General features: G+C 38.2%; 1 protein-coding gene across 6 annotated transcripts in view; it reads right to left on the reverse strand.

The window, feature by feature from the left end:
* LOC136864438 (regulation of nuclear pre-mRNA domain-containing protein 1B) overlaps window positions 1-25,812 on the reverse strand; it is a 267,789-nt gene that overhangs the window by 176,508 nt on the left and 65,469 nt on the right. For all 6 annotated transcript variants that reach the window (XM_067141430.2, XM_067141429.2, XM_067141433.2 and 3 more), the window contains exon 2: window positions 2,662-2,901. In XM_067141430.2, coding sequence (XP_066997531.1) covers window positions 2,662-2,901 — 240 coding nt within the window. The remainder of the gene's footprint in view (window positions 1-2,661; window positions 2,902-25,812) is intronic.

A 25,812-nucleotide genomic window follows, 5' to 3' on the forward strand; every position in this document is an offset into this window, starting at 1 on the left:
ATAAAGGCTGCAGGAATAGAGAGTTTCACAGCTTTCTTAATTAGGAAAGCACTCAAAGATGCATAATGTCTCTTTAAAAGGGCATTAAAACACATATACACATTACACGACAAAGGAAAATTAACACATTTCCAGCCAAAAAGAAATCACAATACAATGCCATTAAATACATTTAGCCCTATTTGCAGAGAATGAAAATATAGAACAGAAAACCAAAATAATATGACAACATGGAGAAATGATTAATTTACTTTGGAATTATTGTAATAAAACAATGTACTGAAATAGCCCATAATAAAATAATAACAATTACAGTAATAATAAAACAATACAGTACTATGGTGGAAATTGTTCATATCCCTTGAATAATAATAATAATAATAATAATAATAATAATAATAATAATGGTGTATGGCCTCTGGAGAGGCCTGGTGCAGGTCTTAAGTTGACGTCTTGGTTGAATGGTCAGTGTAGCAGCCTATGGTTCAAAAGGCCAAGGTTCAATTCCCAGCTAGGTTGGTGATTTTAACCTTAAATGGCAAATTCCCATGGCTTGGGGATTGGATATTTGTGCTGTATCCATCATCCCTGCAACTCATATGCCACACGAAACACTATCATCCACCAAGTTCAATATAAACAGCACATACTGCCCACCCTCATCAGAGGGTCTGCCTCAAAAAAGGGTCACAATAGCTAAACAAAACAATATAGGCTATTATTATTAGTACTACGAACTGAAAGAAAGTAGCTGTGGAGTTTTGAAAAGTTTTGCCACAGCACTTGCCTGGAGTTGAAAAAAAAAATTAATAATAATAATAATATTAATAATAATAATAATAATAATAATAATCATAATGGCTTTCCATCCCACCAACTACTTTTACAGTTTTCAGAGACGCTGAGATGCTGGAATTTAGTCCCGCAGAAGTTTTTACGTGCCAGTAAATCTACCGAGATGAGGCTGACTTATTTAAGCCCCTTCAAATACCATCGGACTAAGCCAGGATTGAACCTGCCAAGTTCGGGTCAGAAGGCCAGCGCCTCAACCATCTGAGCCACTCGGCCCAGTGGAGCTGAAACAGAAAACTAGGGAACTTTTTTCAGTCTTTCCTTTACCTTTTGTTTCCAATTTCATTGCTGGATAAATTTCGAGGCAGCAGAATAGTGCTGGAAATTGATTACTGCCTGCTCTTTTCTTTAACAAATGATAAAATGCAAATCATTTGAAACAGAAACGTGATTTTTGTTTTTATATATACACTACAAAAAATATATGGAATATCAAGGATGCAATGCAATAATAAACTTTTATGAAATCAAATGCTCAGTACTGGCACCATCTTGAGGAAGAAGGTCCTGCTCCACCTGGGCAACTCTAATGAGGTATGGGAATGTCTCTGGAGGTTGTGGATGATCAAAAACAGACTTTTTCAACAGGCCTCATGTATGCTCAATGCAGTTCATGTCCAGTGAATTATCTGGCCAATTCATATGGTTGATTCCTGCCTCTCTCACAAGCCTCAATGACGCACTTCAATGAGGGTGAGTGATGTCATTGAAGAAAATTAATTCATCAACATATTCATCCCTAAGGGGTTATATAAATGGTCAAAGAATTTCATAAGTACGGTATATAACTGGGCAGTTAATGTCCTTCGAATTAGTACCAAAGGAGTATGACTATCATGCATAAGCCCAGCCAAAACATTACACCAAAACCTCCAAACACTGGGGTGAAACGCTGGCAACCAGGAATGAGTTAGCTGGTGGTGTAATGTTTTGGCTGGGCTTATGCATTACAGTCATACTCCTTTGACCTCTTGAACATGCTAGCACATTCCACTGCATCCTTTATGTCTCCACACCCTTTGTCACCATGTATCTGGCTTAACTGATATCTGTATTTCATCTGCAAACATGACATATCATTTATCCAAAAATGGACCAACTATATATTGGTAATACCTATGATGTGCGATGCTGCTTGTGTATGTCTACCCTGAATCAAAGCCTCACTTCTGCCTCAAAATCAGGAAATATGCATTGCACATAAAATGCAAACACTAGCTGAAGCTCATACTGCACTGTATACACGAGTCAGCCGTCACCTCAAATGGCATAGTTCACTCTAGGCACGACACAGATCACAGGCAGTGACATCTGCTGTACTGTAAACAAGCAATTTAATTACTTGTATGTATACAGTGCTCTCTACCACTTATAAGAGCACTAGGTACGCCTGCCACATAATGTGCCTAATCCCATAATATTCCAAATCTTTTATTGACGTATATATTTCGAAAAATGTCTCCCTTCGTACCAATTGCATTCAAAGACCCAAAAACGGAAAACATTTATTCAAGCACACCTAATTCTTAATTTTACATGCTGCGAGAATGACATTCAGTACAAGGCCATGCAGCAATACTTCTGAATGCTGCTACTGGCCAGTGTCATATAGGTGGACACATTGTTATGTTAAAAAAGAGGTCTGAACTCGAACATACTGATCGAATGGTTACGAGTTGGCAGTGAAGATGAGTAGGCACATCACCCATAGAAATATTATTTACCTACTCTCTTTAATAAAAATTAGATAGCTGAAGGTTATCATTAAAGTAAAAATTAAATCCCATAATAGAAAAAAGACTGACTTACCCAGAGCCCTTTGAAAGGCATTGATACGTTCTACATTATACACTTCTCTTTCCTCCCATATCTGCAAAATTCTCTGTATATTTTTACGAGTTTTGTCATCATATTCCTCCAAAGTTAAGCTTTCAAATGCTTCTTCGAGAACTTTGTCAAATTCATGGCAATACTCCGGGCCCTTTTTCCTACTTGTTTGTATCACATCATTGGCTAGGTACATAAAGACCAGTTTTCGGTTGTTTTCAGCTGAAAAATGAGAAAGGAATTAGTTAATATTGTCACCAAATAAAAGCACATTCAATGTTACAGCCAAGGAAGTAGGAAAATTAAAGGCTGATGGAAATAATTTTTGTCCAAAATATTAGATATAAAAGATATTAGTTGCTTTTAACTTGACAATTACTTTCTTGGGGTACCAGAGTATTAGTATAGGCCAATCACTTACGATATCATGAAAATTCAACAATAAGTCACAATCACAAGAAAAGTTGGTCAGCAGCTGCAAATTTTAACACATTTGTACAGTATTTCTATTAACTCCTGGGCTAAACAAGCAATAATCCATAAACTGGCAAAGCAAATGATCACAAAAATAGAACATATATAAAAACACTATGTATAAAAGCACCAATACTCAACGGATAGACAATTTCAATTATACGCACCATGTTAACATCGATGCTATCACAGCTTGTACTTTTAGACATGATATGGGTTTTTGGGCTTATGCCGTGTCAAGAAAAGAAGGTGAAACTCTTCATGTTTCACAGAGAACTTTGCTCCGCGTCTTCTGAAGAAAATCTCAACTGTTCCTGAGGAAGTCTTCTACAATAATGACGGTTTGAATTTAAGATTGTTTTACCGTTGGAACTGCAGTGGTACGTTCCTTTGTCACCAGGTGGCTCGCTGTATGCTGGCACAGTGCTCCAAGCGGGAGCTCACAACAACATTAAGCTCCAATTAAGATGTTCATCACACTGTGTGTGCATGAGGAGAAACAGAGAGGACATCAGATGAATCAGGTAGGAATGTGGTAGAAGAAATAAACAAATAATAAAATAAAATACAACAAAAAACACCAGGATAGAACAGAACAGAGCTGAAGCTATTTATTTCTTCTACCACTTTGGCAAAATTATTATTGCAGAAGTATTTTACAATTTTTATAACATATTCCTCTATGTTTTACGCGTCCTTGATAATAACCTGGGAGAGAAGATTCAAAATATGAGCAGAGCAGCCATATGTATTTACATCGATATCTTCCCTTTTTTTTCAGACCACTTCTCATTTTTGCCCTATTGCTTACATTGTCTGTAATGTAGCTTACACTAGGGCTCGGATGTTTAGGAAAAGTCATATATTTTCTTTGTCTCCATTTTCTGGCCTGATTGGATTTTGGTGCAAATCAGGTGATTATAGTCACAATTAAGTAATTTTTATTTGTCATATAAATGCATATTTTGGCTATTTTTTGTCATAAGGCCATATTTTGAGCTATTTTCATTTTGAGCTATTTTCGTAGAAACGTCATATTTCGGTGGTTTGGCGACGGCTGTAGCTGTGCAAAACAATTGTGAACTTTCTGAATGACAACTAGTATTCAAAAAACTGCTTTTCCATATCACATCTGTAGTTAATACAAGTGGAATACTCTGCCTCTTCTATCAAGATTGCGCAGGAATTGTTTTCCTGCAGTTTGTCAGAAAGTCTGGCATATGTTAAGTCGAACTTTGGAATTATATCGAGTGTAATTACTCATTTAGAAACTGCTAGCTTAGAAATTCATGCAAGTATTGAAATTGTGAGAAGTGCTGAACTTACAGCACAACAATCACATGGAATAGTTGGTGCGTCAGTGTAAAATGGAAACTTTAAAATGTGCTTAATCGAAGTTACGCTGTGTGTGTGTGTGTGTGTGTGTGTGCGTGCGTGCGTGTGTACAAGATAAATAATGTTCTTAGAGGAGAAGAAACCAGTACATTTCAAGATGAGTGCATACTCGACAGCCGTAATTTAATATTATTTAAATATGCACCAATAACGTCTTGTGACGTAGAAAGAGCTTCTCTTCTTACAAGAATTTGTTAAGTGATAATCGGAGGTCTTTCGCGCCTGATACTTTGAAGATGAATCTTGTCATACACTTATATACCACCCGCGGAGAAGAATGAAAAAGTTCTGTGAGTTTGCACTATTTGGCCTGCCGTCATACCATAATGCAGGGCCTCTCAAACGTTCAAAATCTCATGCATGCAAACAGCGGCACAGAGTTGCTGTGCACAGTGCATCGGTCCCGCTCGGCTCGGACCAACGCTTCGTCTCTGGGCTACTCAGCTAAGCTTGGCTCAACTCAGCTCGGATTTGGCGCGCTACGGAGCAACTGAGGAAGAGGGAGACAGGGGGAGCGAGCAAGACAGGCATGGGGAAAGAGAGAGACAGTGCTATTGCTCCAAATTGAGGAGTGGGGGTCTGCACTCTGGTCAACCAAGCGAAGTCGTCTTTTGCACCGTGCACATTGCCTGCACCAGGCGCATACACCCTGAGAGGCCCTGCCATAATGTATCGAAAGACATCTACGTAATTCATTTCATGGTGCTCAATTTAAACTTGAACGCATTTGAGTAATATTAATATAATCCGGGCTTAAACTTCTCAAATTTTTTTTTTTTTAATTAGATTGATTTCTAGTTTTCTCATATTTCAAACCACCAATGAAGGGTGCAAACATGTTTTGACTTTTAAAATATTGTGTGATCTGATAATCTTAGCGAACTTAGTACTTTATAGGTATGTATTAAAAAATGTTTGATAAGTAAATCGAGGACAATAGACTGTGAATAACTGCTAAATATGTATATTCAGAAAATTAATATGAAAGTAAGAATAAAGTAGTTAAGAAATATGAATCAAAGGAAATGCCGTTTCGATTTATAACTTATTTTAAAATGGCCATATTTAGATTAATCATTTTCGGGTCATATTTTGTAATTTTTACGTCATATTCTGTCGCTTTTGAGGTCATATTTCGTCACTTTTGAGATCATATTTGCTTGCTTACATGGCCCATTTTTTGGTCTTAAACATACGAGCCCCAATTATCACATTTTACTTTAATTTGTTCTCACAACTATTTGCTGAATTTATTGCAAGTTCAATTAAGTTCTACATTATACACTTCTCTTTCATCCCATATCTGCAAAATTCTCTGTATATTTTTACGAGTTTTGTCATCATATTCCTCCAAAGTTAAGCTTTCAAATGTAGTTTTGTCTTGGTTGAGATGTCACGGGCTTTCGATACCGCATATAACTGAACAAATGCGAAATTTGCCTTCTTGATGCGACTCTTAACATCTGCGCCGGCACTACCATCCTCTACCATTACACTACCTAGACATTGAAACTCTGCCACCATTTCAATGTCTTTTCCATTTATCTGGAACCTCTGATCTTGATCGATTTTGCTATTTATTCGCATTTCCTATGTCCTTTTGCAGCTGATCTTCATTCCTGCACTAGCTCCATGTTCTTGTATGCGTTTCAACTTTTCCTCCATCTTTGAGAGCTGACACATACATCAACTGTAAAATCTAGGTCCTCCAGGTGCTGCATTAGTTTCCTCTGAAGTCCAGTTTTGGCTTCAAACATCACCTCCCTCATGACCAGATCCAGGGTGATAAGAAAAATGGTGGGAGAAAGAATACATGCTTGTTTCACTTCCAAGTTGACCTTGATTGGTTTGGTCAGTTTTCCCTCGTGGATCACTTGGCATCTATAATTCTCGTAGAAACTCTTGATTAGGTTCATAATATTCCCTAGTATTCCATACCTGGTCAGTGCTTTCCACATAAATGTTCTCCTCAGGGAGTCAAATGCTTTAAGGAAATCCACAAACATCAGATACAATATCATATTCCATTCCTGATATCGTTCCACTATGATCCTTAGTGTATTAATTTGGTCAACACATGATCTATTTTTATGGAAGCTCGCTTGTTCTCTCCTCAATTTCTGGTCTACAATATTTACAATTCAATTTAGCAGGATCCTTGTGAAACACACCTAATTACCTTCATATTTTACTTATTGATATCGCATTCTTTACGATGTCATAGATCAGTCGGTTGCGACAGGTTAATGTTCTGTAACTTGACGTGTAGTTCATCCCGATTAGACAGATGGCACCTCATGTAATGAAGGATTGCCGAAGCATTTCTTTCTAACATATCTTTGACTTGTTTGCTTTCTGATCTAGGGACAATAATGGCATGGGTGATGGAGGCGCAGGGCTACGAGATGAATCTCATCTCTTTCAACTGGTATTTTAAAAAGATTTATAATTTACCCAGTATGACTCTCTATTTTAAGTCAACATATATGATTACTTAGAATCTATAGATTCTATTCCTTCAAGCTTCAGGTATTTATCTTATTTTCCCTTCCTTGGCTTACTGGTTCAGTGTGCTGGGTGATCCCTGTTCTGTATATTATCCTTTTAACTATTTACTTGCTGCAGACTTATTTCAGTATCTTCCTTTTCTTCATGTCTGTTTGTTATGTATTCATTCCTACGCAGAGGTGGAAGGTAACACCGATCCATCTGATCCATGTGTGTGATGAGTTTTTTTGTGGTTTTTGATTGGAGACCTTTTATATTCTCTTCGGCTTCGACGTCTCGCTTGAGCTTATGTTCTGTAATATGGTTTAATGCTGATGCTATATGATTCATGTTCGCCTTTATGTGCGATATGAATAAGTTATGTAGCATGTGTGTTGTCATTTGGTTATGGTGTTGACTGGGTGAGCCTGGCCTATATTGTGGTGATCCAGATATCTGATCTTGTCATGCTGTTACGGTTCTTATCATAACGTGTCTTGATACTATATTGTTTTTTGTAGAGAGAGTGAGGGTGTGTGTGTCACTCTCTGATCTGTGTTCTTTTTCAATGCCTTATGGATGTAGCCTTTATCATTATTATTATTATCATTATCGTTTTATCTTACTATTGTTTGCGGTTTGCTCAGCCAATTTATTTGCCTATTTCAGGATCTTACTCTCAATTCTACTCGTTTCATTTGACTCACGTTTATTTGCTTCCGTAACTATGGCAACTCTTTTTAACCTCTTGTGTTCCATATTTGTTCTTTTTTCTGCCAGCTTTGCTTCTCTGGAGTTTTGTTTTCTGGGGAATACAGTCTCTTTGGAGATTGTTGGGAGCCATGTTCCTTTTAAAATAATTGATTTAAGCCTTGTCTTATCTGGGGAGTTGTGATGAAGTCTCTCGTAAGACCCCAACTAGAATATGGTTCCAGTGTATGGGACCCTCACCATGATTACCTGATTCAAGAACTGGAAAAAATGCAAAGAAAAGCAGCTCGATTTGTTCTGGGTGATTTCCGACAAAAGAGTAGCGTTACAAAAATTTCACAAAGTTCGGGCTGGAAAGACTTGGGAGAAAGGAGACGAGCTGCTCGACTAAGTGGTATGTTACAGGTCATTATCCTCATGGTTGTTCCGTATTGAATGATGTTACTCACAGCAATTATAATAAGTATTTCTTATCCACCTATTCAATACAAATCACCTTTATTGGTGTTGACACTTTCAAACAATTAATTCTTCTAAGGGACATGTTTCGTTTTTATAAAGAGCATCTTCAGCCATTAATTTTAATCTTAAAATGATGTTCTTGAACAGTCGTAAACATATTCAAAAGACAATAGTCAAAATTAAAATTACAGTAGTCTATAAACCAAATTACCTTACATCTAAAAAACAACATTAAAGCACTTAAAAAACGTGATAACATGAACATTTAAAATTATTACAATGTCCATTCAAAAACTTTGTGTCTGAAACTATTATTGAATCTTCGTCTTAAAAACAGTAGTACATGTTTATCTATAAAAACAGCACCAAGGTGAACACCAATCTTACAGAAAAACGATTATTTTTTTTTTTGCTAGTTGCTTTACGTCGCACCGACACAGACAGGTCTTATGGCGACAATGGGACGGGAAAGGGCTAGGAGTGGGAAGGAAGCGGCCATGGCCTTAATTAAGGTACAGCCCCAGCATTTGCCTGGTGTGAAAATGGGAAACCACGGAAAACCACTTTCAGGGCTGCCGACAGTGGGGTTCGAACCTACTATCTCCCGAATACTGGATACTGGCCGCACTTAAGCGACTGCAGCTATCGAGCTCGGTAAAACGAGAATTAAAATGCAACCTATGTGATGCGGTGTTTCCGGAATGCAAGTTAAAATAGAGTGCCCACAAGCTGAATTGTGAATATGGATCATGTGTTTTCAAAATCAGCTTGTGGGCACTCTATTTTAACTCACATTCTGGAAACACCACGTCACATAAGTTGCATTTTAATTCTCGTTTTTCCGTAAGAATGGTGTTCACCTTGGTGCTGTTTTTATAGATAAACATTTACTACTGTTTTTAAGATGAAGATTCAATAATAGTTTCAGGCACAAATTTTTTTAATGGACATTGTGATAATTTTAAATGTTCATGTTATTGCATTTTTGAAGTGCTTTAATGTTGTTTTTTAGATGTAATGTAATTTGGTTTTTAGACTACTGTAATTTTAATTTTGACTTTTTGTCTTTTTAATATGTTTACGACTGTTCAAGAACATCATTTTAAGATTAAAATTAATGGCTGAAGATGCTCTTTATAAGGACGAAACATGTCCCTTAGAAGAATTAATTGTTTGAAAGTGTAAACACCAATAATGGTTATTTGTATTGAATAGGTGGATAAGAAATACTTATTATAATTGCTGTAAGTGGTATGTTCCGAGCTGTCAGTGGAGAGATGGCGTGGAATGACATCAGCTAATGAATAAGTTTGAGTGGTGTCTTTAAAAGTAGGAAAGATCACAATATGAAGATAAAGTTGGAATTCAAGAGGACAAATTGGGGCAAATATTCATTTATAGGAAGGGGAGTTAGGGATTGGACTAACTTACCAAGGGAGATGTTCAATAAATTTCCAATTTCTTTGTAATCATTTAAGAAAAGGCTAAGAAAACAACAAATAGGGAATCTGCCACCTGGGCGACTGCTCTAAATACAGATCAGTAGTGATTGATAGAGAAAATTTATTGTGTGAAAGCTGCCACTTTCACCTCTTATTGACATTTTGCCCTTGAGAAAGCAATGCTCTGCATCGAATTTTAATTACCACAGTCTGGTAATAATTGAATATAACTGTGTCACTTTTCATGATACCTCTGTTGCGACAGTAAAATTTCATGAGATTGAGTTAAACGAGTCAAATGACTCTACTGTGATTAAGACACCCTCATGGACTATGTATGTGAGTATTTGTCTCCCTGTATCTCCCCATTTTGCTTGTTTTGTGCTCACATTTTAATTCTTTTGCCAATTTAATGTTAATAAACCTTATTTTTAATTGGATACATGACTTTTATACTTTATTTCTCTAGTCTAAGAGGCCCGGATTCAGCTCCTGGCAGTTTCTAGCCAGTTTCGACTGGTCCACAGTAAATAGGCACCCAGAGGGGTGGTGTACTTGTGAACACTTTGCTTGGAATTGACAGTAATGTAATACTTCTCCAATTGTCACATTTCGTCTTATCTCCTTTTTTTGCAAGTTTCACAAGCAGTCCCTTTTTTCAATCCTCTGGTATCAGTTCTCGTTTTGACACTTTGGCAAACAGGTGGTAAAATATTTCAGCTGATAGTTCAATGTCTTCCTTTAGGTATTCACTCAGAATATTATAAATTCCTGGTGCTTTACCATTTTTCATCTTCTTAATAGCCGTTATGATTTCCTCCTTCGTAATTGGGTTGGTGTTGATTCTTGTGTCTAATTGTTCTGGCATTATTTGTTGTTGTTTTTCTTCTTCCATTCAATCATTTCTCCAGTCCATGTTTAACACTTCCTCAAAATGTTCCATCTCTTCAGTTGTGCATTTTCTCCAGTAAGCAGATTTCCTTCCTTACACCTTATAGGACCTCCTCTCTGGGTCTTCTTTCTTGAGAGGGTTTTTGTCACCTTGCATAAAGTCTTCAAGTCCCCTGTTCCAACAACAGTCTCTGCTTTGAGCGCTTGATCCTCCATCCACTTTCGCTTATCTTTCCTAGCAGTTCTTTTCACTGCCCTATTTTTTTATTATAATCCTTCTGTATAGTTAGCTTCTGGTGAAGAGTTTTGCATTGATTTAGTTTCTGTTTAACTTCCTTCCTCTCTTTGATCTTCTGCCGTGTATCTTCTGTTATCCAGTCTTTTACTCCTCTTTCTCTGAATCCTAGTACTTCTTCACTAGTTACTACAAAATTTGCTTTCAATTTTTCCCATACCTCTTCGATTGTATCTTCATTTTCCTTGCCAAGAACTTCAAAATGGTTTCTCAACTGTAATCTAAATTGATATTTATGGTTTTCATTTCTTAGTTTAATCACACCGTATTTTCTATGCTTGCTTTCCAGTTCTTGCTTGTTCGCTTTGATCTTAATTCAAAACTACGCTAGGATGGTTGCTCCCTACATCTACACCTCATCTATTCCTAATGTCGTTCAATGACCTCCAGTTTTTGAAATGGCCACATTGTCTATCTGATCTTCCGTCACACCATAGGAAGACACCCAGGGTATCTTGTGACAATTCTTGTGCGGGAAAATAGTTCCACCCATTACAAGATCCCTCTCTGCACAAAAGTCAATGAAGCATTCCCCCTTGTCGTTTCTTTAACCCAAACCATTGTTTTCCATTATATGTTCTACTCCTTCAGTGTCCAATTTAGCATTTAGATCTCCCATCAAAATTGTTATATCTCTTTTCTTAATTACATTCATCGTTTCATTTAGTGAGGCGTAAAAAAAAATTGTTGTCTTGGTCATCTGATGCTTCACTTGGTGCATAACACTGAATTATGCTGACATTCCTAACATTGGTATTAAATCTTGCCGTCATAATTCTTCCCAAAATTAGTTTCCATTCCATAAGGCTTTTCTTAGCTGTTTTGCAAAGAAGCATTCCTATGCCTTCTTTATGGTCATTTCCCTCTTCATTGCCAGAATATAGAAAGGTGAAACCTTCTGGTGTTCGATTTTCTCCAAAGTTTTCCATCGGACCTCACTTAATTCCAAAATAGCAAGTTGATAGTTCTTCATCTCCACCTAGACCTGTTTAAGTCTTCCTGTTTGCCACAAGGTTATTCCGAAATCCAATTTTCGTGGCCTGTTTCATGCCAAAAATCATCTGTTTTTCCGTCCAGTTTCTCTTTGTTGCAGTTTCAGTAATGAAGTTTTCTCGGATATGCGGGTTATTGGCCTACAGTCCCCAAAGCACAGTGCGGGGGTTGCCCCCTTAGCACCTGTGCCCACCCTCTGATTACCTTACGATTTGTTGTTCGTCGCTACTCCCTGCTCATACTGTTGTCAAGTTAGATCTCTACAGGGTGTAACCGGAGTCCCTCCTCCTTTCTCAACCGGGCTATGGCGGAGTTTGACTAATCTCACATTGCTTAATATTTAGCGATGGTACCTAAATGGATAGCTCATCCGTACCTAATGATCTCTTAACTTTTTTTTTTTTTTTTAGAAATTGCTTTACGTCGCAAGGACACAGATAGGTCTTATGGCAACGATGGGACAGGAAGGGTTTAGGAGTGGGAAGGATGTGGCCATGGCCTTAATTATAATACAGCCCCAGCATTTGCCTAATGTGAAAATGGGAAACCACAGGAAACCATCCTCAAGGCTTCCGAAAGTGCGGTTCGAACCCACTATCTCCCGAATGAGTACCGGACACTGGCTGCAGCTATCAAGCTCAGTTAAGTTTTTTTGCTGAAGGTGAAACTACTGGACCTGTCTCTGAATTGTGATCTTCATTGATGTTGCAGTGTCAACACTTTTTTCTTCATTATTTTTTGTGCTGTTACATTTCTGGATATATGTCTTCATTCTAGCAACTAATCCCTGCATTTCTAAACAGCATGGTTTGCATTGAGCTTTCATGCCCTTTCACTTGAAGTGGGAATTTATTTAAATCCTCCCCATACTGGATCCAGTTTTTGGCCTGGATTACTCATTTTAATTTAAAAGCAAATTTATTGAGACACTTTTACAAGTACAGTACAACTCAAGTACAGTACACATTAAATGTAGCGACTCTTCTATTAGAAAATCACTACTTAACTATCTCAAATGAACTGGGCGACAAAGTAAAAAAAAAAAACCAACTTGGGAAACGAACTGGAACAGCCTACTTTTTCTGGAAGTATTACAAATACTTCGTATATGTAAATTAATGTTAATTTCACATAAATATTACATGTACGTCATCTAATGCCATTTAGCTTCACTTTTCACTTCAGAAAGCAGTTAAGTTTCAATTCTTAATCAATACTTGTCCATTAAAGTCCACCACAGGAACAACCATGAAAACATTAATTTAGCTAACATCTGACCTTTGTGCAGGAAGAACTCTCAATTTATGGGCGACTGTGTTCTTGCCGTGCCAGTGAATTTGCTTATTAGTATGAGTTTCTTTCTTGTTATCTTTAGTAATTTGGCATTATTAATTGATTTGGCAGTCAGTCTTTGTTTTGGTATTCATGATTTAGTTAACTGTTGTAAGTGAAACATTTCATATCTTTGACTTTAAATTTCAAGTTTATGTCTCATAGTCAACCAGTGCAAAACTGATTTTTAATACACTAGCCAAAACCTCAACTTTGATTCACAATTCACTCTTATTATCATAAAAAACATTTCCCCGTGAGTTAGATGATAACATGTAAATAATTACACCCACAACTACTGTCAATGATTTATATCCCGAGCTTGATCACTGCTTATACTGCACAACCTCAATTTTCATCCACTATTCGTCTAATCAAATTACCAGACCTAACCACTACTTGCATTTAAACTCAATTTACATCCGCACTATTTCAATCTTATCACACAAAATATTTAAGGAAAATCATAACTGAAATGTTGTGATATTTTGAAAAAGAAAAAAAAAAAAAAAAAAATCAATTTTATTGTTAACCCCCCCCCCCCCCCTCAATTCTTCCTCTTCCAAATTCCATTATCAGTTTTGCCCTAATGCCATTTTTAATGGTCTAAAAGCCGGAATTAAAGGGTAGAGGCACTGTGTATAAAGAGCGAAACCCACGCCCCTTTCTCTCATGCTGTCATATAATACTGGCTTCAAAGTTCTTACCGACTACCGGTACCATTTCAATAATCCTGCTGGAATACATTTAAATCGTAGTAGGCCAACGCTGCACATAAGAGGAGAAAGAAGTCTGAGGGAGTAACTTACCAGAGTGCAGAGCAGTTTTAAAACAAGTATGTTTCTTAAAACTTTAAATTACAATTTTCTAGCTTAAAATTTCCAGCCCTTTCCCATGTACAAAATGCTCCTTGTGACAGAGTTCTTATCAGATTCACCTGAAATTTCCAGATAATGTTTCAATATGCACAGGAATTAAAAGTAGTTCTGCATTTTATTATTAGTTACCTTCATATTTTTGCACCTAAACTAGCACCAAACTAGATCTTTGACCCATTGTATGAATAATGAAACACTGAAAACATGCATCCTCAATGGTTTATACCGGAGTGCAAAACCCACAGTTATTACTAAGCATATGAGTATTTTTGACAAGTCTTTCAAATTATAGCCCAAAATAATGAAAACTGTGTTGCAAGGAGCATTTTCCATACAAACATCAAAATAAATATTTTTTAAATTCATGGTGTGGGTTACTGTAGTTATGTCGTAGTTCGTGAACCATGGGCAACGGCTGAGTGGCCTAGTAAGTGGTCCTGAGAGTCGGGATACCAGTTGCTATGGAATGGGAGTGGGCATCTCGGACATATTCTGAGTCATGACCTTCCTTGTGCTCAGGTGGCTAGGCTATACAATCCACGGATGGTCCGTAACCCGTAAGAGGAGAGATCCTCACTTGGACTATGTGTAAGTAGGGTAGCATGCAGATTCTTGAATTTACCGACCTCAGAACATTTTAAGCAAGCCTCGGACCTATAGGAGCAACGGAGACCCACTCCCATTAGACAGGCGAGGGACTCCTTGGAAACAACTTGGCGAACGAAATGGAATTCGATGGGGAGCTATCAATATTAATGGGGCTTGTGGAAGAAAGAAAGTAGAACTGGCTGAGTCAACAAAGAGGATGCATCTGGATGTGCTAGGAGTAGGTGATATTCGGGTAAGGGGAGATAAAGATGAAGAGCTAGGAGATTATAAAGTGTACTTGATGGGTGTTAAAAAGGGAAGGGCAGAGTCCGGGGTAGGGCTGTTTATCAGCCACTACTATTGCACGCAACATAGTTTCTGTTAGGCACATAAATGAACGAATGATTTGGGTAGATTTGGCAGTTGGAGGAATTAGGACAAGAACTGTCTCAGTGTATTTACCATGCAAGGGTGCAGATGAGGATGAAATTGACAAGTTTTATGAAGCATTGAGTGACATCGTAGTCCGGGTTAACAGCAAGGATAGGATAGGCTAATGGGCGATTTCAATGCGAGAGTTTGAAATAGAACTGAAGGATACGAAAGGATGATTGGTAAATATGGGGAAGCTAATGGGAATGGGAAGCATTTGCTGGACTTTTGTGCTAGTATGGGTTTAGCAGTTACGAATACATTCTTCGAGCATAAGGTTAGTCACTGTTACACATGGGAGGCTAGGGGTACCAGATCCATAATAGACTATATCTTAACCGACTTCCAATACAGGAAATCTGTTAGGAATGTACAAGTTTTATAGGGGGGGGAATAAAGAATCTTAGGAAGGGAAGGAAAAAGGAAATGAACGGTGTTTTGGGTCATTCAGGCGAATTCATAATAGATCCCAGGGAATCACTGGACAGGTGGAGGGAATATTTTGAAAATCATCTCAACGTAAAAGGAAATCTTCATGGTGGTGTCGCGAACAAAGGAGCTCATGGGGAGGAGGAAAATGATGTTGGTGAAATTACACTTGAGGAAGTGGAAAGGATGGTAAATAAATTTCATTGTCATAAAGTAGCAGGAATAGATGAAATTAGACCTGAAATGGTGAAGTATAGTGGGAAGGCAGGGACGAAATGGCTTCACAGAATAATAAGGTTAGCATGGAGTGCTGGTAAAGTACCTTTAGATTGGACAAAAGCAGTAATTGCACCTATCTATAAGCAAGGGAACAGAAAGGATTGCAACAACTATCAAGGTATCTTGTTGATTAGTGTATCAGGCAAAGTTTTCACTGGCATCTTGGAAGGGAGGGTGCGATCAGTCATTGAGAGGAAGTTGGATGAAAACCAGTGTGGTTTCAGACCACAGAGAGGCTGTCAGGATGAGATTTTCAGTATGCGCCAGGAAACTGAAAAATGCTACGAGAGGAATAGGCAGTTGTGTTTCGTAGATCTAGAGAAAGCATATGACAGGGTACCGACGGAAAAGATGTTCACTAAACTGGGGGACTATGGGATTAAGGGTAGATTATTAAAATGAATCAAAGGCATTTATGTTGACAATTGGGCTTCAGTGAGAATTGATGGTAGAATGAGTTCTTGGTTCCGGGTACTTATAGGGGTTAGACAAGGCTGTAATCTTTCACCTTTGTTGTTCGTAGTTTACATGGATCATCTGCTGAAAGGTATAAAGTGCCGGGGAGGGATTTAGTTAGGTGGAAATGTAGTAAGCAGTCTGGCCTATGCTGACGATTTGGTCTTAATGGCTGATTGTGCCAAAAGCCTGCAATCTAATATCTTGCAACATGAAAATAGGTGCAATGAGTATGGTATGAAAATTAGGCTTTCAAAGAGTAAATTGATAATACCAATATAATGGTCCGTTGATGTCAGTAGGTAAGAAATCCGAGAGAATTGAATGTCAGATTGGTGATACAAAGTTGCAACAAGTAGATAATATCAAGTATTTAGGATGTGTGTTCTCCCAGAATGGTAATATGGGACGTGACACACATCGAAATCAAATTCTGAGATTAACAGAGCCCATCGCATCAGTTTAGATTTTGAGCCAGAGACAGAGTTCAACCATTTGAGAGCTGCATTAATGGTGTACTTACTTCCCTCCAAGTAGCCTCTGAATTTGCCCATGGCCCACACCATCATCTCATGATCCGGATCAACTTTGATCCGTGATTACAGAATTTTGCTTGGCAACATCGTAAACACCCTGAATATTTCAAACTAATCCGGAGTGTGTTGGTAGTAATGTCACGTTATTTCATCTTTTTCTTCCCTCTGGTGTAGTGTCAATCATATCTCAAACACATTGACTGAAAAATGGACATGTACAAGGGAAAGCATAACAAGGATGTCAATGAGCGAAGAAATAGAGTCCCGAATTTTACAGCGAATGAGAAGGTCTAAGTGATTTAGTTGTTACAAAATATAAGAATACCACCGAAAATAAAAATACTGATGCTGCAAGTATGAAAGAGAAGGAAAACGCATGGAAAGCACTAGTTTCAGACTTCAATTCCCACGCAAATATGGCACAAAATGGAAAACCTTACAATTATGCTACACGAATGTCAAATGATGAACGAAGAATTTGGCTGCAGACAATAAGGCAAGCATAGAGATATTGTATAGGCTATTTACATATTAATGACTGGTTGAATCAGCGTATTGTACTTAACCAACTTTACATTCCTAACAGCAGTATTTCCTCCATTCAGCCCAGCTTCCTCGAAGACTGAAGTTCCTCGAAGACACTTCTTCCTGCTAAAATATCTAATATTTCAGGTTCATCAACTATGGAATCCAAGGCCATGTTATATAGGACAAAAGTTGCCACTATAATATGCGTAATCCGGAGTAATTTCACTCGAAGACCCACCTTCAAGCAGGGAAATAGTCTTTCAAAAACCCCGAAAGTTCTTTCAAATGTGGATCGCGATCTATTATGAGCTCTGTTATATGCCATCTCTGCAGGTGTTGCTTCGTGTAATACTGGAGTGAGGAGGTACTCACAGCAAAGGTAGGCATTATCTCCGAGAAGAAATCCTTTGGGCATTTCCCCCGCCTCAAACCGAGCATGGACTTTAAGAGTTATCAAATATATTACTGTAATGTGCAGATCCAGGCCACCTTTCTACTATTATCAAGACAATGCAGATTAGCTCACATATAACCTGTACATTCAGGGAGAACCATCCATGCCTGTTCCTGAACACTTCAGCATTGTTAACCCCTGGCGATATGATAGGCACGTGTGTACAGTCTATAGCAGCAAAAATTCCTGGGAAATGAGATGTCATAGAAATGACGCACGATTCTCCTTGCTTCTCTCTGGTCAGTCGGCATACTGATAAACTGGGGTGTCAACGCAGCAATTTCTCGCATTACTTTATGGATGACTCGACAAACCGTAGATTTATCAATTTTGAAAAATCACTAGCTACGATTTGAAAACACCCTGTCATGTAAAATCGCAGAGTCAATAGAATCTGGAACATCGGAGTAAGTGGCTGGTTTCTATTCTATTCAATCGTCTCATTAGAGTTTCATGAAATCTACATTCCATAACCTCAACAGTGTGTTTGATTAAACGGAATCGCATTTTAAAGGCTTTGTCGCTAAGTTCTAGGAATGGATTTCCTCTTTCTTGAAATACTCTAGAAAACTGCCGAAATTCTTCATTATCATCATCTGAAGAAAAATCAGAGTAGTCAGACATCTGTAATTCAAAGAAAGAATCACAATAAAAAATCCCCTCTTCAGATTAAATACCAGTAATAATGCAGAACCACATTTTTTAAATTTTCTCATCATGATTTATTGTTATGGCACTATTTTTCACTACAAAAGCCTTCATTTCACGTTAATAAATGTGGCCTACTTTACAAGAACACTACTTGATCCAGATCACAAGGCTTGATCCAAGGAATTCGTTGGATCAATTTTGATTCGAGATCTAGGAGAAATTATTTCGGATCAACGTTTATACAAAACAAATTTCAGGATCAATGTGATCTGGTGTCAGTTCTACTTCTTGATCTACGATCAACTGCTTTATACAATCGGGCCATAGAAGAATAAGCATGAGTGGAGCTTTTAAAAGTACGAAAGTTCTTAATAAGAAGATAAAGTTAAAATTAAAGAGGACAGATAGGGGCAAATATTCATTTATAGGATGAGAAGTAAGGTATTGGAATAAATTAACAAGGGAAATACTCAATAAATTTCCATGTTCTTAAAAAATATTTAAGAAAAAGCAAGTAAACAATTATAAATAAATGTAAATATGAGTTAAACAATTGATAGGGAACCTGCCATTTGGGCAACCACTATAAATATAGATCAGTGATGATGATTATGTGTAAGTTATAGGGTCTTACAAGATAAACATCTAAAGTGTTGTTTCCTCTAGTAGGAAAGTCTACTACTCGGGTAAATCCACCATTCCTAATTAGCTTGTTTACTGCGACCTGACTGCAGCCCCTTAGCATAGTCTCGCCAGACCAGTTTATGTCCGGAAGGTTACCTACAATTATAAAACTTTCCTGCATATTGTTGCCTGTACACGTAACATCGTACAGCCTATAAAGTACCGAGAAGTTGTTGCCAGGAGCCCTATTATTTGAATGGGGTTGGAATTCCCTTGATCCATGATTTGCACACACAGCATTTTGTGATCCTCATCAACTCATTTTAGACAACTACTTATGTTCTTTTGCACACAGATAAATAATCTGCCACCTCTGGACTCTGCGTCCCTTCTATACATAATGAAATCACCCCGATTTACTTCGCTACTATTTACATTCTGATTCAGCCATGACTCTGCACAAATGACAATATCCATATGGTATAATTCAGGAAGATTCCAAAAATCAATAATTTTATTTTGCACGCTTTGGCAATTGAAGAGCACAGTGCAAGAACCAGACAGCTCCAAAACATAAAACTTTTCAGGAGAAAAAAAAAAATTCATAAAATGGTTATATGTTGAAAAAGTAATGGTTATGTACGTGCACTAGCTAGAAGCAGTAATAACATAGATATTGAAGTGGAAATGATATGGGTTGTGCTATTGGACTCCTCTCTCAGTTTAATCACACAACCACTGGAGCTGTCTTGTTTCATGCCCCGGTAAACTATGTTTACTGTGGAGAATGCAATAACCAGTACTATTTATCTGAGTTATCAATGTAGGATACTTTATTATACAACAGACATACTGTAAGAGTAAATATTGTTACAATGCAAAAAGATTTATATACACCAAGGAACTGCCAGGAACCACGAGTTACTAGGTCCGGTAAGACCACAGTGTCACAGGAAGGAGGGCCTCGCCCGCCCGTACCACATTCCTGTCCTCGCCCGGTAACTTTCCAACGCGCAGCCCATGGTAAAAAATTTCACTTCAGAGCGCTGGGAAAACACATCCGTCCACTTCAACAGCTCACTCACTACTACCCCATTTGAAATACTGAGCAATTTAAATTTGTTCCATGTAGTGATCTTAAGACACAATTTAAGTAAGCCTATTTTACAGCCCTTCAAGGAAGCATTAAAGGAACTGGAACGAGTCACCCATACTTCACCTTGTGTATTTTTATTCCTTGTTTAATAATGTGGGTTTTTTTTTACATGTGTGTTGTAGTGTAATATTACCTTTAACTTGCGTGTTTGACAGACTGGAAAGCTTTTGCGTTACATTTAACCGAGACGACACTTGAAACTATGGCTTCCTTCTTAACAAACAGTCACATCAAATCGTGTATGGAAAGAAAGTTCATTATTCGTAAGTAGTACAAGTTGGCGAAGTTCCTGTGGGCATCATTTTGCCATCTGAAAATTATATCTGAGAATGAAAGATGTGATGTAACAGCAGAGGTAAGGAATGGAATGCACTAATTTGAATATTAAATGATGTGTTGTTCAGGACAATATTGTGTGTTCAGGAATCTGATGTCTTAGTATTCACTTTGTTTCTGACGGATTCTAAATCTTGTGTGTGTGAAAATAGTGTTGGCGGTGGTACAATATGTACCAAATCTTACAACTCTCCCCCTATTAGCAGCCACTGTTTGCGTACGAACATTTCAATCTTCCCGGGTCATCATACTCTATGACTATGCCACAATCATCATACTCTATTACTATTCCACAAACTGCCAAAGTAATGAATGAAGTTTGCTTTGTGGGCTGACACTGAAGATGGTCCAATTCCAACAGATGAGCTGGAAGGATATTTAAACCAAAATCATATGATGGAAAAATATATAGCATCCCATTGGAGGACAAATGGACAAAACAATCCAAAACTTCACCAGATCACCAAGAATGTACTACGTATGCAAGCATCAAGTTCAGTTTCAGAGAGAATTTTCAGTTCAGTGGGCTAAATTCTCAACATATCGTGATCTTTTCTACACCCAGTCAATGTTGTTGATCTTTTTATTTACAGTAATTCCACCATCATTAATCAATGGCCAACAAACTATGCATATCAACTAAGCAAAAGCCGTGTTCAGGTTTTTCACGTAGTTTTAGTTTGTATTTTATTTCGAGTTAAATGTGAGTGAGGCCCCTAGAATATGCTTCGTGTTATTTAGATTCATTTTCTGTTAACTTTATACCAATTTCAGATGAATATTAGTTTCTAGTAAAGACTCTGTCCATGTTCTATTATTATTATTTCAATGCAGGAGAGATCTCTATAGTTTCATTTCAAGCTACGATTAGCGTATTTCAAAATTTGTCATTAGCGTATGGGAATTTGTATAGCAAGCGGTCCGAATAGAAGTGTGAAGTGAACATTATGTAGTACGAGGTGCACGCATTATTGCAAGGGAGTAGTAGTAGTTAGCTTTTTTTTTTTTTTTTTTTTTTTGCTATTGGCTTTACGTTGCACTGACACAGATAGTTCTTATGGCAACGATGGGACAGGAAAGGGCTTGGACTGGGAAGGAAGCAGCCGTGGCGTTAATTAAGGTACAGCCCCAGCATTTGCCTGGTGTGAAAATGGGAAATCACGAAAAAACATCTTCAGGGCTTCTTTCAGTTTTCTTTCCCTTCTTCCTTTTCATTTTGTTTCACTAAGGCCAAGGATGGCTATGTCCTTTTCTTTCATGAACTCTATCAGCTCTTCGATTTTGTCTGTCAGGGTTAGGATGTTGACTGTCCTGATTCAGATATATTCTGATAAGGATTATGAGTAAAAATTACTAAAAATAATCATTACAAGTAAACATTACTAAAAAAAAATAATTAGAAGTAATTCAAGTACTTTCCAAATCTGTAGATATGCAAGGTGTAATTGAAATACATGGAAGTCCATAAAACTGTTGGTGGTAGCTCGTATTCTAAGCAAAGATTTTCAAAATTTTTTCAAAAATTGTACTAATTAATGTGTAGGAAAAATTGCATTACAAAACTTTGCACAAAAATTTGGTCATAATGGTTCCTTTCATTTAGTTATCACATCTTCAGTAATTTAATTTCCTTACTTCTGTGCTACACACCAATAATGTATTTATGTTGAATCATCAGCCAAAATGCTGTTTAAATCCTCAAGAGACAGACTGATGACTCACTGAGGAGAAGAGAGCACTGACATTCAAACAGTGGCCTACATAGCACAGGTCCTTCAAGGGGAAGACAGCATGGGGAAATCAGCTGTACTGAGAATGGAAACCCAGCCTACTGAATCCTCAAAAATATTGACCGAAGTTTAGTAATTTAATTTTTTCTACACTTTAATTAGTACAATTTTTGAAATTTTTTTTGAAAATCTTTGCTTAGAATACCAGCTACCACCAACTTTAATGGACTTCATGTATTTCAATTACACCTTGCATATCTACAGATTTGGAAAGTACTTGAATTACTTCTAATTATTACTTTTCAGTAATGTTTACTTGTAATGATTATTTTTAGTAATTTTTACTCATAATCCTTACCAGAATATATCTGAATCAGGACAGTCAACATCCTAACCCTGACAGACAAAACCGAAGAGCTGATAGAGTTCATGAAAGAAAAGGACATAGCCATCCTTGGCCTTGGTGAAACAAAATGAAAAGGAGGAAGGGAAAGAAAACTGAAAGAAGGATACAGGCTGCTTTATGGTGGATGATAGGATCCATTAAACGGATCATTAGAAAGGATGTTCTCGAATATGTGGAGGAGGTGAAGAAGATTAGTGACAGAATGATCATCGCAAGGATGCAGTTTCAGACAGACACATGAGATCTGTTAAAGTTTTTAGTTCCAGAAAACTGGAGATAAAGAAGAGAACAAAGAACAGTTCAATTTTTTACAATCTGCTTTACATAACACCGACATAGATAAGTTGAGCTAGGAGTGGGAAAAGCAACATGGCCTTAATTAAGGCACAGCCCCAGCATTTGCCTAGTGTGAAAATGGGAAACCACAGAAAACCATTTTCAGGGTTGCCGACAGTGGGGTTCGAACCCACTATCTCCCGGATGCAAGTTCACAGCTGCGCGCCCCTAACCATACAGCCAATTCACCCGATAAAGAAAGAGACAACATGGTGGAATGATAAGACAAAGATAAAATAAAGGAAAAGAAGAAACTTGGAAGGAACGGAAAACACAAAAGACTGAAGAGAGCAGAGCCAGATACATGGAAGCTAAAGAGTTTGCAAAAAAAGTAGTGCGAAAGAAACATTCACTAAGGAAGTAAGGAAAGATTTGAACTGTGGAGAAAAGAAGAAAAAAAATTTGAAATTATAAGAAACTGTAGGAATGAAATGGTGAACACAGGATTTGTGAAGAATAAAGAAGGAGCAATACTGAAAGAAAGAGAAAAAAAAAACAAAAAAAAAAAAAACAGGAGATAATGAACAGATGGAAAGAATATTTCAGTGAAATGTTTAACGTGAGGAACTAGACATGTGGAGATGATAACCAGCCAGCAGGATTAGAAGTAACAGAGAAGGAAATCAGACATTACAATGACTGAGGTGGAATAGGCAGTTAAAAAGATGAAGATGGCATAATCTGTGAGAATAGATGAAGTAGCCATAGAAATGATCAAGACTGCAGGACCAGCAGGACTCCAGCGGACTTATAGAATACTCAAGTGTGTATAGAGAGAAAAAGGTGCCTGAGAATTGGGAAACACGGTTTATATAGCCAATGTTCAAGAAAGGAGATAAGAAGATGTGGAGTAACTACTGAGGAATCACCATCCTCTCCAATGTGTCCAAGCATATTGGAAAGACAAATTAGAGAAAAGGTAGAAAGTCAGTTACAAGAGGAACAATTTGGATTCAGAAGTGGAAGGTCAACAGTAGAAGCCATTTTCATTCTGAGACAGATCATGGAAAAGAGCTGGGGATATGACAGCATCCCCTGATCAAAAGTTTGGGGAAGCCTGACACACAGGAGCATTGACAAGCAACCTCAACTCTTACAGCTGTGTGAAGATAACAGTGAGTAGAACAGTAGTTTGGAATTGACAATGGGCTAAAACAAGGGAGTGTGTTGTCACCTTTGTGGTTCATACTGGTGATGGATGAAATCATAAAGGCAGCAATGGAAGATTATAGAGGGGAAAGAATGAATGTAATGTTGTTTGTGGGTGATGATGTGGAGAGATGATGAGGAGGAGGTACAACAGCCGAATGTACTGAACAGAAGGATTGAACAATGGGGACTGAGGATCAACATGGGGAAGAGCAAGACAATGGTGATGAGTAGAGGAAGTAGAGAAGGAAAAGGAGCTATCAAAATCTGAGACAAGGAACTGGAAATAGAAGAACACTTCACATACTTGGGAAGTGAATTGACGCAGAATACCACCAGGTACAGAAATTACTATGGCATAACGATGTACCAATGAAGGCTAAAGAAGTAATGTACAAGGGATGTTACCTATTGTAATGGTTATAGCGTCCGCCATGCCAAGTCGCTACGCGCCGAGCTCGTCACACATCACCCCCACCCCCTTAGACTCGAGCGCGCCAATCGCGAGCAACATTTACGTGCTGGGCGGGCCCTTCTCTCTTCTGTCCATGGTCGCGCCGCATGGGACGACGGAAACTACTCGACAATTAATCTCGAGTCTTCCATCTCGCGAGGTTCTTGGACATCTAGCATCCGGACTATTCCAGAAGGGTCGGCGCAGCTATATAAGAGAGGAATGACTCGCCTGCAGTCAGTTGAGAATTGGAGAGTGAGAGTTAGTAAGTGAGTGAGAGCGAGATTGAGTTCGCTGAAGCGCAGTCAGTGATGGCCTGGGAGAGTGCAGCCTGATCGAGTATCTGTCTGTCGGAGCCGAGGACTCATTCCTGTTTTCCTGGTGTCGTGTGTGTGTGTGTCCCTTGAGGCTGGCTGCTAGAGGAGAACCTGGAGTGTTCTGGAGCGGCGAAGAAGGGAACACTGGGTACAGACGTGTGAGGACTGCGGAGTTCAACGAGTTGAGTGAACAGCGGATACTATCCCCACCTGCGAATCTGACGTGTAGGCTGTCGACCGGACAGCGCTAACGAGTGTGACTGAGTGGCTGAGAGAGCGTAGTGCGAATAATCGATGACTCTCTCTGTGTGTGTGTGTGTGTGTGTGTGTGTGTGTGTGTCATTGTAGACGGAACATAAGAGAAACTAAGAGAGAGAGCGCGAACCACCTGAGTGAGCGTAAGTGTACTTGCGTAAGTTGTAAGCTTGGCTATCGTCTCTGTGTGTGTAAATCTGTAAATGTAATGCTTAGTTAATAAATCGTAGGAATAGGATGCTACCAGGTTCTGTACTCATTTATTTACCTATTTACCCCGCCAACACATTACACTATAATGACATACGCAGAAGAAACCTGGAAAATGACTCAAAGAGATGAGAGTAGAATACAGGCAGCTGAAACGAGGAATATGGTACAGAAGACAAGGAGGGATAGATTGAGAAATAAAGATGTACAAAAAGAGTTAAATGTGTAAAAACTAAATGACAAACTGGAACAAAACAGACTGAGATGGTTTGGACACGTCAAGTGGATGAAAGAAGAAAGACTGCCAAGACAAGCACTAAATAGACAGATAACAGGGAAGAGACGACAAGGGAGACCAAAACTGCGATGGATTGACTCCATGAAGAATAGCATAGAATGACAGAACCTGGATTGGAACACAAAGCTGGATGAGGAATGGTGGAGCGA

Source organism: Anabrus simplex, chromosome 2 (genome assembly GCF_040414725.1).
Source record: "Anabrus simplex isolate iqAnaSimp1 chromosome 2, ASM4041472v1, whole genome shotgun sequence".
Classification (NCBI taxonomy): Eukaryota; Metazoa; Arthropoda; class Insecta; order Orthoptera; family Tettigoniidae; genus Anabrus; species Anabrus simplex.